This window comes from Epinephelus moara, chromosome 12 (assembly GCF_006386435.1).
Source record: "Epinephelus moara isolate mb chromosome 12, YSFRI_EMoa_1.0, whole genome shotgun sequence".
Taxonomy (NCBI): domain Eukaryota; kingdom Metazoa; phylum Chordata; class Actinopteri; order Perciformes; family Serranidae; genus Epinephelus; species Epinephelus moara.
In genome coordinates this window covers 15,525,805-15,540,485 of record NC_065517.1, presented here as the reverse complement: position 1 = coordinate 15,540,485, position 14,681 = coordinate 15,525,805, and the positions used below count along the sequence as shown (strand labels likewise).

The following is a 14,681-nucleotide window of genomic DNA, read 5'->3' as shown; positions in this document are numbered from 1 at the left end:
TACTCGGACACAGGCTGCACCAAATCAACAAACTCTGCAGAATACTCCCTTAAAGGGACAGACGTTTCCTTGAAACAGCGACAAGGCAAACAAGATTAAGAGAGGGTTTGTTATTTTATACTTTACTTTGTCAAAAAATAATTAAATAAATAAGACTAATAAATACAAAAACATCAAGGAACAGCTTGGATGTAGGGATTTTTTTTTCTCAATGCATTGCAGAGCTATCCAGTTGTCAAGCACAGGCTATATGTTGGGTTGATTTTAATAACTCGAAGTGTGCACTGTGTAGCTGTATTATCTAGGAAAATAGGAGTATCAGACTGGGACTCGGTATCGGCAGATACTCAGTATTAAATGACTGGGATTGGGGGCAATAAAACTTGATCAGGACAGCCCTAAATGTAACTAAGTGCATTTACTCAGGTACTGTACTTAGGTTTGCCTCAGTACAATTTTGACGTATATATACTTCACTTGAGTTTTTCTATTTTATGCTACCTTTTACTTCTACTCAATCACATCACAGAGACAAGTATTGTACTTTTTTACTCCACTTTCCTCATAATCTACCTAGTAGTATGCAAATTATCTAAAGTTCTGTGCACTCCAATCTCTGTAATACCAGAAAATATTTAGTAGTTATGTCAAATGCAGTATGTCAAAAATACTAGGATGTTCAACTGCATATGGTCACATTTTGCCATATGCAAGCCAGCACACTATTCTGGCTGTCTCTACCTACAGTACACTGCAGCTGAAGATACATCACATTGACTGAACTACAGACAGATGACGGTTTGAGGGCTGATTGACAGCTATCAGAAGCTGTAATGAAGGATGACAGCACATTCAAATGGATGATCACCAGTTCAATAGCAATAATAGGACTATCAGTTGTTTAAGTGAAGAAGACAATAGAAAGATTACCAACAACAAAAGGACATATCTATGAAAAAGAGAAATACATAGATATTTTTGTTTGTCGTAAATACAGTATGTTAGAATCTACAATGTATGCACTTAAAAGTTAAAACTACATGCATTGGAAAGTAACAACAGCAACGCTTTCCAGATTGACCTCCGTCTTTAGCGAGCTTTGCGAATGCTGTTTTATCTCCATGGTAATGGTTATATGAGCAAGAGGGTCAAAGTTCAAGGTGTAGTGTTATGACAGTGTAGTGTGTTCTGATTGTGTGCATACTGCATGCAACAGTATTTACCTTGCAAGGGCAGCCGCAGTATCTACTAAAAGTAAAAAGAAAAAGTATGCCATTTGGAACACAGCTATTGGCTCTACATTACTACAACATTAAAACACTCCTACATGTATTTGTCAGTGATACAATAAATTAATAATAATAATACATTTTATTTGTTGGCGCCTTTCTGAGCACCCAACGACACCTTACAATAAAAACATACAAAAATACCAATAATACAACATTAAAAATAGATAAAATACATGACAGAAAATTAAACCGGATAGGCAAGTCTGAACAGATGGGTTTTAAGCTGTGATTTAAATTGTCCAATGGAGTCAATCTGATGGATATGGGGGGGCAGAGAGTTCCAGAGTCTGGGTGCAGAGCAGCTGAAGGCTCTGCCACCCATAGTGGTCAGTTTGAAATTAGGGACAGACAGAAGAGCAGCTGAGGAGGAGCGTAGAGCACGGGTGGGGGTGTAAGGGTGGAGAAGGTCTGACAGGTATTGGGGGGCCAGGTTATGGAGAGCTTTGAATGTGAGGAGAAGGACTTTATATTGGATTCGCTGATGGACAGGTAGCCAGTGGAGCTGAATGAGGATGGGGGTGATGTGGTCGGTGGATTTGGTACGGGTGATGATTCTGGCGGCAGAGTTCTGGATGATTTGGAGACGATGGAGAAGTTTGTTGGGGAGACCAGTGAGGATTGAGTTGCAGTAATCGATACGTGAAGTGACAAGTGCGTGGACCAGGACCTGGGTGTTGTGTTGGGTGAGAGATGGACGGAGTCTGGAGATGTTACGTAAGTGCATGAAGGCAGTACGGGTAATGTTACTGATGTGGGGGGAAAAAGAAAGAACACTGTCCAATATGACACCGAGGCTTTTGACTTGGGAGGAGATATGGACCGGGTGACCGTCGATGGAAATATTGAAGGGATGAGTGTTGAAGAGTGTGGACCTTGTGCCGACGAGAAGGACTTCGCTTTTATTTCCATTTAGCTTGAGAAAGTTGTTTGTCATCCAGATGTTGATGGCCTGGAGACAGTCAGTGAGAGCAGGGGGGGGTGCTTGGTTTAGTGGAGATGTAAAGTTGTGTGTCATCGGCATAACAGTGAAAATGAATTCCAAAGTGACGGAGGATGTCACCAAGGGGGAGGATGTATATGATGAATAGAAGCGGTCCCAGCACTGATCCCTGCGGGACACCATGTGTAATGGATGATGGTTGTGAATGAACATTTTTCCCTTGAACAAACTGTTTCCTGTCAGATAGATATGAAGTGAACCATTGTAATGCAGTACCAGAGACCCCAGTGCCAGCCAGGCGTTCCAGGAGTATGGAGTGGGAGATGGTATCAAAGGCGGCACTGAGGTCGAGGAGGATGAGGATGGTGAGAAGGCCAGAGTCTGCTGCCAGGAGGAGGTCATTGGTGATCTTGATTAAGGCTGTTTCCGTGCTGTGTTTTGGGTGGAAAACGGACTGGAATGGTTCAAAAAGACTATTATTGTGCAGGTGGTTCTGGAGGTGGGTTGCTACTGCCTTTTCTAGGATCTTACATGGGAGGTTGGAAATGGGCCCATAGTTATTATGGTCAATACACATAGAATAATGATGATATTCTTTAATAATATAACACTTTGAAAGGAGCCATGATTCTGCATAATGAGTACATTTACTTTTTATACTTTAAGTATGTGGGTATTGTGTAAATATTTATGTACTTTTACTTCAGTACCATTTTGAATTCAGGACTGTTACTTGTAATAGTGAGTAATTTATGTACAGTATTATTGAGAACTTCTTCCGCCACTGGATTTAAGTTGAGACTCAACAGAATAAACTACTTCTAGACAGTAAAGTAGTACAGTAAAATAAATGCAACACAGACAGGTTACAGTACTATGGTTACTTTAAATCCATGTAAACAGTGAATGGATAATTGAAATTCTTACTGCATGTACAGTTAAGGTAACACTCAAAGTTTTATGTTCATGTAGAAGGTCGATATACACAAAGAAAATATTAACTAAAACTTTACCATCCACCAGAGTGCTAAACCAAATGGAACAACTTCAGAATTCACTTGGCTTTCATTTGCATGGTAGCATTGTGTTCCTGGTCTGTTCATAGCAAGCATCATTACTTTTATGGCCGGCAACTTTACTGTCAGTTTCACTGCTCTCTTAAACCTCTTTTCCAGCCTCAGCAAGCAGATCTGATGCAACCACTATACAGCAGCAAAAGTTAGCAGCTATACCTGGTGAACATGATGGAGAATATAGCAGAAAAGAGCCAGATATTTCCCTCAGGAGTTGATGGAGACCAAAAACAAAGTTAAAGAAAAGTTCATAGTGGACATTTGTCATAAGGTGATATTATTTCAGTGTTGTGTTGACAGGTTGTAAAGATTAATGCATCTTTAAGGCAAAACTATGCTTCTTTATGAAGGTGTTGTATGTGCAGTGGTGGTTTCATTGTTGCAGTGCCATATACAGTAGGAAAACCTCCTCAAGAGTATAGCCACACATCAGACCCACACAGACTACAGGAAGATCTAAAGAAATTGTAATTAGTCAGCTCAGGTGCTTTGTGTTTCCTTATATTTTCAGAACTGATACTGTTCTTTGACAGTTAAGAAAAGAAGAGCTATGTTGTCAGTTTCAGTAATTTGTATTTTACGATATAGAAAGGACTGTCAAAATGCAAACTTTCCCCCATGTACTCAATGGATATATTTCTGTCAAACTTTGGTGACAAATTTGTTGAAATCCATGTTAGTGAGCTATCCAAGATAATCCATCCATCTGACAGGGCATATCAAGATGCTGATTAAACAGCATCAGTACTACACAGGTGTACCTTGAGATGGTCACAATAAAAGGCCACTCTAAATTTAACCACACAACACAATGCCACAGATGTTGCAAGTAGGGTTACAGCGGTATATCAGTTTCAAGGTATTCCATGATATTAAAATGTATCATACCATGTACATTTGCTTAACTACAGTATTGAAAAAAAAAATGTAACTAGACAGAAAATCTCAACTTTATTTTTATTATTTTCAAAAGGGAGACCTTTTACACATACAGTACTTCCGTTAAATAACAGTTTCAAATTTCAAACATAGTAATAAATTGTTTGTTTAACTAACAATAACCCTTCTATTTTAATTCCTTTAAGGGACATTCTGACTGATAACAATAGTAATTCTGCAGTACTGTAATACCATGAAACTGCGATATTTTCTCAGACAATTATCGTACTGTGAACAGCTCATAAAATTCCAATCCTTGTACCAAGTTTTGAGGGAATGCAGGAATGTCCACAGAGTCTCCCATGTTGTTTCCCTGAATTTGGCAGTACATCCAACCGGCTTTACAACTGTACAAGTCCATTGCTTTGAGAAACTGCTGTTAGGTCAAGACCCTGATGAGGACGACAAGCAGCAGATGTGCTTCTGTCAGACCATCTTGCAGTTGAAGACGCTGAATTGAAGGTCTTGACCTGGTGTGGTTACATGTGATCTGCGATTGTGAGGCCGGTTGGATGTACTGCCAAATTCAGTTGGAGACGGCTTACCCCCAAATTCCACCAGATGCGTGTTGGTTGCGTCTGCACTCCGGAACGGCAGCGGAGCTGATACGTTTCAGTTCTAGTCAATGTGTGTGCTTCCACTGGCTGAGGCTGTGCTGCGTTCCGGCTCCGTCACAGCTGCGGCACTCCGGAGCCCTCCGCAACAGATACGCAGGACTTCTATTTTTGCTGGACGCCGGAGCACACCGCAACAATTCAGCACATAGCAGATCGTGCGGGGCAGGAAGTCGTGCACAGAAACAAAATTAAACATCCAGTTAATTTCAAAATAAAATACACATTGTTCATGGTGGATCATATTTCCCTGCACTACACCTTGAAAACTACATAATGGGCAGAGGCAGGCCTGAAGTCAACAGGTCAGAGGTTTTCAGACGTCATTTCACCCTGTTGACACCATGGATGAGGAGATATTAATCATGGCAGTGCACCGAGATGTCTTCCGGTGGAGCTGCACCGCTCCGCACAGCAAATGTAGCCGGTGGGTGTTGACGGACGGCGGAGCACGCAGCGGATTACCAGCGCTGCCATTCCGCAATGGACACGCATCCAGTGGAATTCCAGCGTTATGGTAGTAAAATAAACAATAATTCACGGGCAGCAGCTCTGGTGGACATTCCTGCAGTCAGCATGCCAATGGCGCTCTCTGTTTTGTGATAGCTGTGGCATTGTCTTATGTAATCAAACGGCACATTTAGAGTGAGCTTTTATTTTGACCACCCCAAGGCACACCTGTGTAGAAATGATGCTGTTTAATCAGCGTCTTGATATGCTAAAACCCTCATGTGGATGGATTATCTTGGAAAAGGAGAAGTTCTCAATAACACGGAAATTTGCAACCAAAATTTGAGGATAAAATATCTTTTGAGGGCATGAAAAACAGTCTTAGATCTTTAATTTAAACCTGTGAAAAATGGGAGCAAAAACAAAAGTGTTGTGTTTGAGTTTTTGTTCAATATAGCATTGTGGCAGCTCAAAGGGTCAAATCATAAGCTGAACTCTGTATGAAACCACACAACACCTTGACAGCAGTAATTCTGCCTTAAGGCAGGGCTTCCTTTAAGGCTGTGACACTGCCTTAACAAGAGCAGAGTCTTGGATGAAGCACTGCCTGACAGGATCAGTTTGGAGTCAGAAAGTCCCCTAAATTGTGTGTATTGTGGTACTTGCAAAGCCCCAAGTGTCAGGATGGTTGGCTAGTATTATATATACCATAATGCTGATATATATTTCCTCCAGAAGTTTTGTTCTTTGGCATCAAAACCATAGTTTATTTACCAAAGTTCATTTCATTTATACGGTTGAATTCAAATATTGTAACTATTGGCCCAAAATATTGGTTGATATCTGCAACCCCCATAAGAATAATATCTGCTTTTGGCACGTTGCTGGCCTGCGAGATCCAATATCTGTTGATCCCTCAATGATGACAATGTTGGCAGCCTTTGTCTCTCAGGCAGCAGTTGTCTCTTTCCTTGACATATACAACGACACGCGCAGAAACACACACACACACACACACACACACACACACACACACACACACAATTGTCTCTGCCTCCTCATCTCTCTGGCCATTTGTCAGGCCAATTACGCTGATGTGTTTGGATGCGGGTGTATTGGTTCATGAGGATTTTGACAGTCTCTGCTGGTGTATGTGTTCACTTCGATACGTGTGTGTACATATATGTTTGTTATTTTGGTGTGTGTCTGGATGTGTGTGTATCAACAGGCCCCACAGTATTATGATTAGTGCATTTTCATCTGCAGTAGTGTGCCGATGGCTCTCGGGATGTGATGGAGATTTTAGCTCCTCTAACTGTTACGTCTGCTCCATTCACTTCCTAAGCTGACGAGAGACTGAGCTGACTGAATAATTTAGACTTGTGGTGGAAAAGATGTTTTATTTTGGAGCAAACTGAATTTTCCCAGCTTTATTTGGCTCCTTGAAGTTTGCCTCTGATCTTGGACATTTCATTCCTCATTTGAAAAAGTAGAGAAAGAGACTTGACATGAGAGGTCCAAATGAAAGGACAGATTGTGAATCCCTGTGGTATGAACTTATGATTTTAGCCTATTTAAATACACTACTCGACTTCACTGCTTTCACTTAATCTTAATATGACTCAGAATGTAAATTATTAGAGATGCTAGCTGCTTGAAATGTTTGTCAGTTCGTCCACTTTTTTTGGTTCAGACTGGGAAATCTCAACTACTTATTAGATGGATTTTCATAAAAGTTTTCCACAGACATTCGTGTTCCCCAGAGGATGACTCCTAATGACTTTCCTCTGACTTTCGTGTAATCCATGTTGGTATTTGTGGTTTTGAGTGAAATGTCTCAGCAGCTACTTTGTGGATTGCCATGAAATTTGATACAGGCATTGCCCACCTTTAAATAGATTGTAATAACTTTGGTGATTCCTAAACCCTTCCATTAGCGCCATCATCAGGTCAAAATTCCAATTCGTCTGATACTTTGGTTTTTGACCAAATACCTGCAAACATAATTACATTCTCATCATCCTCAGCTGTACTTTTGTTTTGTGAAAAGTTAAGTTGTAGTTTAGGTGGTGTCATGCCATTGCTCCGACAGCTTTTATTCTGAAGCCCCAATAGTCAAACAAAAAAAGTCCCATTGGACATTGGGCCGTTTGTCCGTCATCCCAGTAGCCTGATAACAAATGCACAGTTCTCTGAATGTCCGTTTCGCAACGCAAACAGAATCACGCAGCTAATTTTAAAAAAATATATATATATATGGCGAAAATGTAGTTTCTTCCAACACTAGAATTGAGATAAAAATATTCACAAACAAAAAAACACTAATGGTCGGTGATAAGTAGTGTTTAACTTTTGATTGAACACTAAATTAAAACCCTNCCCCTCGGGGATTAATAAAGTATATAAAAATAAAAAATAAAAAAAAACTCAGAGCATCAGAAGTGTCTCTGACACCAGACTCAGAGCGGACCGGTGGAACTGGAAAATGCATATTTTACATCAATAAAATCTATTTTATCATTATGTTGAGTCACATTGTTGAAAGAATTTAGTCGTCTGTGTTCAAGCAGGATAATAGCAGGTCTCCATTGTGCGTCAGGCTTTCTATTTCTCCTCATTTTTCTTTTTTAATTACTACTTACGTTTTTCAAGTGATTTCCCAAATTTGTTGTTGAGTTGTGATATGCCAATTGCTTTTGGCAAATCTGGCACTCTGCTTTCTGGGGGTTGTCGGGGCATATTTTAAAGTGCAACCACACATCTGATGACTTCTTGGACATGTCTGCCAGCTCTGACTGCGCTCGTTGTCAGTATCGGACTAGTGGAAGTTAGTGTTGCGTTTAAGGCCTCCCCCAAAAAAACGGGAAAAAAAAGCGCCGAAGCTTCGAATTTTTTTTTTTCACAATCGAATCCCGTGCCATCGAACGAAGCTTCGAAGCTTCGAAGCTTCGAATTTTTTGGGTCAGCCCTAGTAAAAATATTCCATTTTTATTTTTAAATGAGAAACTAAACCGCAACAACAAATTATCTAGCTAACAGCCAACTGCTAACAGCTAGGGCTGGGCAATATATTGATATTATTTATATATCCTGATATGAGACTGGATATCGTCTAGATTATGGATATCCTAATATCGTAAGTGTTGTCTTTTCCTGCTTTTAAAGGCTGCATTACAGTAAAGTAATGTAATTTTCTGAACATACCAGACTGCTCTAATTGGTCTTTTATTTGCCTTTAGGCACCAATTGTCAACCCTAAAGTATCGACGCAACATCATTATTGAGGGATTTGGTAAAAAAATATTGTGATATTGGATTTTCTCCATATTACCCAGCCCTGCTAACATTTAAGGCGTATTTCACAATTATGTGGATGAATGTGGTAATGAATTATTTCCCAAATGAAGGTAGAGATAACACAAGACATGTAGCCTAAGTGATTAAAATATAAGAAACACATTACACTTTAATTAGAAGTTAAAAGAAATTACATATTTTAAAAGTATATACAGTAAATGTCAGGATATATCGAATGTGCAGCATACAGGCATAATAGGATGCTGATTATAATTGCATTAAGAGGTCAGTATAATCAAACGAGGGAATATCTCCCAAGGCTGAGTACCTCTTGATTACAATGTATGTTAATTTCTTCTCTTATTGAGTAAAGCTCTGTGGCTGGCAGCAGTGTGTCTGTGTGGGGAATAAACAAATAGGAGTTTGAAAATCACCACCACTTGTCAAACTAAATCCTTTCATCTCTCAGCGAGGCATGGCAAGGCATAAAAAGTGGATGTCATTGTTTCAAAGCAAGCTTTTGCCCTCCTTCATCTCTCCTCTTCTTCTCCGCTCTCCCTTTTCTAATTCTGTTGACGGACTTTGGTCCAGAGTAAACAAAGGCTCTTTTGCACCATCGCGCAGTTCAGTGCGCTGAATTATTGACTTGGTTTTTTTCAAAGGAGGAAACACATGACTTTGTTTCTCACGGCAGGGAGAGACGCATGGGGAAGAGTGTCTCATGGTTTTTCATGTGGAAATGTAAAACCCATTTCTGTCCTCTCCCCCTCTCTGGCTGTGAGCTGGGGATCACTGTGCTGTCAGATTATGGCTCTCTGGATGGCTGCATGTATTTTTGGGATGGATTTAAAGGTCAATCTCATGCACAACAGTTTGCTTGTGTTATTTTTATCCCCAGCAATACAAGGCATCAAGCGATCTCTAATTTATGACTGTGGGGCATCGCTGATGCTTCTGAGCTAATACTTAACACATCCATGCATACATTGGAGGGATTGTACGGCATATACTGTGTGCAGCTGTATACCAGTTATATACCACAGCTGATTTGCAATGCAGTAGCTTTATAATCATTATAATACGACAGTAATTTGCATTCTCTGCCTGCTTTTTGTCCTAATTGCATTTGATCTGTAAGTTAATTAGAGGAATAAAATTAGCAAGAAATGATTTATTTAAATTGTAACAAGGGTTTGCATCTTTTTAACAGTGAATTTATATACATCTTTGCACAAATGTAGCCATACTGTATATTAACTTCCGTAGAAGTATTTTTGGTGTATTATAGTGCATATTCTAAATTCTAACCCTCCCTTAAGTCGAGTACCAACTCTGACACATAATTAGAATTCTTTATGATGTTTTTCAATAAAGGACTTGACAGTGCAAATGCTGGCTGAGAAGGTTTTCTATCCTACAAAGAATGAATTTAAAGGTATCAAGCATCGACATCAGTGTCAACCCTCCTTCATCTTCATATCTCCCTACTTTACCCTCTCGCTACGATGTCCTGCTGTTTCATTTGTAGTCTCCCTTTCAATTTTTAAGCAAAATACATCCAACACAGCAGTCCCAACGTTCCATGCTGGTTGAACCCGAGACATTAGAGGTGCAGCTGGTCCCCCACCAGTTTTAATACCGCAATAACTCCTGATTGTGAACATGTCTGACAGCTAATGGGTTTCTCTCCTCTCTGCTGCAGGTTATCTATGCACTGAACACAAAAAACGACGAACACGAGGCGGCCATCGCCACTCTGAAGGAGGCCCATGAAGAGGAGGTGCAGCAGATTCTCTCCGAGACCCGGGAGAAGATACTACAGGTCTTTACATTAATTGTAATTTTGAATACTTTTATATGACGTTAATATTCTCTGAGTTAAATCATCTGTACCTTGTTCGTGAGTTGTTAACTATAATTTCCTGTTTTTAGTGCAAAGCCCCTTTTACCCTGCCTGTTCAAGACAGGAATATGGCACTATTATGCTGCCTCACCATTCTGTATAAAAGGTACAATTGCAGGATGTGGGGACAAAGCTGTCTCACCTTTAAGCCTGGAACAGAGGTAGTTACACCGCTGAAACGATGGCTGTGTAAATGGGACAGCTGGCAGGACGGGATCATAGGAGGCAGGGATGTGACATATTGATGATGTGTCATGCGTGGCGACCCACCACGGGAGATTTAAAAAGTAGATGATAGCAGCTAGTGGCTCACTTAAAGAACAAGGTGCAGGAGCTCCTTATCTTCAGAGCACAGGACGAGATCAGCAGCCATATAACGGTGACAATAATTGATTGTTATTGCCACGTTATGCCATTGTTATTGTTCATAAAGCCCTGCTGACGCATATGTTAAATGTTAACCCAGTAACATAGCTGATGTGTTACAGGTCATGCCTGTCACGCCTTTTTTGATTATGTAATGTCAGCATGATGCCACCCTCATATGGCTCTCTGTGATAAATGCAAAGGCAACCTGAAGAAGGGACTTCATAGGAGCCATACGATCTCTGTTAAAAGGGCTTATGTTACTAATGGAGACAACAATATTTGAAATTGCTCAAGTACTGAGAGACCCACAGTGGTGACACAGGCTGCAATGTAATCCCTACTATGTAATCCCATGTGCTACATCAATTTACATCCTTTAACAGTGCTTGTTTTTGCCACTGACAAGCTCAAGATTGTTATTACAAATGTCCGACAACATTATTTGAAAGGATCCTTACAGAGAAATTAAATGTTTTTCCTTACCTTTTGAAGATCTGGTCTGTTTGTTAGTTTGTGGAACCAAGTCTTGCTGAAGGAGAAGCCTGAAGTTCTGAAATCATGCAGACTTTTCAACATTAGGTAAATCAGTTAAATACTGGACACTAAGCTGTGCTTTCTGTACTCCAAAACAACAACCTACTCTCAGCACCCCTCTCTCCAACTCTCATTAACATTGCCAACGATGTTTTCCCTGCAACAAGTCACTTCTCGCAAGATTCCATATTGAGGCTTTTCCATAAGCAAGACTTGGTCACAATAATGAACAGATCAAGAAAATATCAGAAAAAAAAAAGTTTATTTCTTCTTTTCTACAATATTATCAGACACTTCTAATAACAATCTGAGTCTGTCAGTGGCAAAAATAAGCACTTTCAATGAACGTGCATTGACGGTGCACAATTGCCCATAGTGATCACATCACAGCCTGTTTTGTTGCTGCAGCTGGAGCAGCCTCTCCCAATACTGGACCAATTTCAAAAACGGTTGTCTCCATTAGTCACTTAGACTTAGAGTTTCCCTATGAGTAAAAGTAGTTTGACCACAGTGTAAAAACACTAAAATTTCACCTAAGCAAAAGGTCATATTTATTAGCATCAAAATATAAATTAAAGTGCCAAAAGTAAAAGTCCTCATTACGCATAATGGTCCATTTCTGAATAATGTATATCACAATTTAATATCATTACATTAACACTGATAGATTAATGCACATATCACTTAAATGTTCCTGCTGGGTAAGGTTTAATCATTAATAATATATTCATTCATTCATTTTCATTTTCCTTAACTGCTTATCCTGTTAGGGGTCGTGGGGGGGCTGGAGCCTATCCCAGCTGACATTGGGCGAGAGGCAGGGTACACCCTGGACAGGTCTCCAGACTATCACAGGGCTGACACATAGAGACAAACAACCATTCACACTCACATTCACACCTACGGCCAATTTAGAGTCACCAGTTACCCTGCATGTCTTTGGACTGTGGGAGGAAGCTGGAGTACCCAGAGAAAACCCACGTTGACACAGGGAGAACATGCAAACTCCACACAGAAATAATATATTGGTGTAAGAAGAACAAAACTTGCCTGTGACATGCAGTTGAGTAGAGGTATAATGTAGCATAAATAAAAATATATACTTAAGCAAAGTATAAGTACCTCAAAATTGTGCACATTGTGTACTTAGTTGCTTTACACTGCTGGTTGTAAATTAACATTAATTTAAATAAGTAATGTCGTCAATCACTGCTTCCTTGGAGGAATAACAACAGTATTACTTTTAGAATTATTTACAGTTCATGAATATTAAAACAAGCCAAAGGGACTCCTTAGAAGTGGACTCACTGCGGTCACATCTGGGTCAGTCAGTCAACATGAGACGGCATCATTGTGTATCTCACAGTCATCTACAGCTGCAGTAAACTACTGTATTTCTCTGCACTGTAGCTGCACACTATCACATGGCAGCTGATCCACTGGAGAGCCACAGAGTCGAGATCACATTCAGAAGGAGCTCATCAATATTTAATCAACCGAATATTAATTATTTAGGTCTATATGTCATCTCTCCTTATGGGAATTACTCCCTGACAGCGATGTGAATAACCTTGAACAGCAGAAAACATATAAAAAGACATTTACATGCTATACTTCTCCACAAAGTCTTCCAGGAGGGAGGGCCCAGTGTTGTGCTTTGAATTAAATATAATAAATTGAACTGCAGTGAGTGTACCTATTTAATCTTTTAATTTTCATTTTGATTTGAGTATCATAATGAGCTAATTCAAGGCCAAGGCTAAAGTCTATGCACATCAGCCAACCTATTTAAGAAATCAGAATGCCATGTTTTTTTATTGACTGTCGCCAAGAAGACTATATATATCATAATTATATATTTTCTTTAATGTATGTTACTGTAGCTTATTTGTCAGAAAATTACATAAAATGTGTTTGTAGATGTCAATGAAGTTCGGTGGACCTACTGCATTTCCGCCCAGACAGTCTGGTACATGTGTACATGTATAAATCAACAGTACAAGAGCAAGATCAGTGATGAGATGGACCTGAAGAGGCGGATCCAGTCTCTGGAGGAGTCCATGGAGCTCCACGAGAGGATGAAGAGACAGGCACTGGCTGAGTTCGAGAGCTACCGTCAGAGGGTGGAGGACATGCAGCTTTGCACTGAGGCTCAGGTAGACAGAAGAATGATGCAGTCTGTGTGTGTGTGTGTGTGTGTGTGTGTGTGTGTGTGTGTGTGTGTGTGTGTGTGCGTGTGTGTGTGTGTGTGTGTGCGTGTGTGTGTGTGTGAGAGAGAGTGTGTGAGAGTGTGTATGGGTTAAGAGGCAGTGGTGCCTGGCATTATGCTGCAGTCACAGCTGCAGGTAATCAGTATGAATGTCTGTCTCTGTCCCCTGTTGTGAGGCTGGAGAGTCTCACTTGCCTGTCGGCATCACCACTGTGTGTTTGTCTGGACATCCAACTTATCGCCACAGCTGTAACCTGTATCAAACTGTTGTAAAATAACAGCATTGCCCTCTGTGCTTATGTACACATCGAACATGGTGTAATTATCCTATTATTTTTAGCATATCAAAAGCATGTTAGAGACAGACACATTAAAAACAGGTCACACAGCTCCACAAAAATGTTAGTCACTGAAAAGTTCTCGCTCCATTTATAACTCCCCCAGGACTGTCCATTCCTGTCAGTCTTTCACCCTGTGTCATCCTTAACAGTGGGTGACCAGGGTAATGGCTGCGCGCGTCATTTCTTTTTAAACGAGGCTGGCCAAAATGTTGCCTGGAGCTCCACATTTTTACTCATAATACAGGTAGATGTGAGGCTGTGATGAGCAACATGAAGTGATAAAGATTGTTCAGGATCTAAACTGAAGTTTAAGATTAATTTCCATCCAAAGTCTCAGAGAACAATGCCTTTCCTATGAGGAAAACTCTCCACAAGATTCCCAAACTTTTAGGGTGTCATAATGGGGAGAGCTCCGTGATTAAAGAAGGTGAAAGTAGTGACTGTGATGAGCCATAATTGTCACAGCCTCTAATGCACCCACCTTCAATAATGCAGTCTGTCTAATCCCTAAACCCAGACCAGGTGTTACAATATCATAACACCAAAAATGTGGAGGGACTAAAAGTCTTGTCCCTCCTTTTCTGGTGCCAACCTGGCACCTTATGAGATATTTATTCCCACTCATAGGGACTATAAAGTTAACTTTCCTAAAACAAACTTAAGATATTGAACATAAATTTAAACAACACTTTTGTATTTGCCCCCATTTTCACAGGTTTA

At 40.2% G+C, this 14,681-nt stretch overlaps 1 protein-coding gene across 1 annotated transcript in view; it reads left to right on the top strand.

The window, feature by feature from the left end:
• LOC126399190 (protein FAM184A-like) overlaps positions 1–14,681 on the top strand; it is a 202,465-nt gene that overhangs the window by 78,809 nt on the left and 108,975 nt on the right. Inside the window, exons 2-3 of the mRNA XM_050059031.1 lie at positions 10,308–10,427; positions 13,409–13,567. Of these exons, the coding sequence (XP_049914988.1) occupies positions 10,308–10,427; positions 13,409–13,567 (279 nt within the window). The remainder of the gene's footprint in view (positions 1–10,307; positions 10,428–13,408; positions 13,568–14,681) is intronic.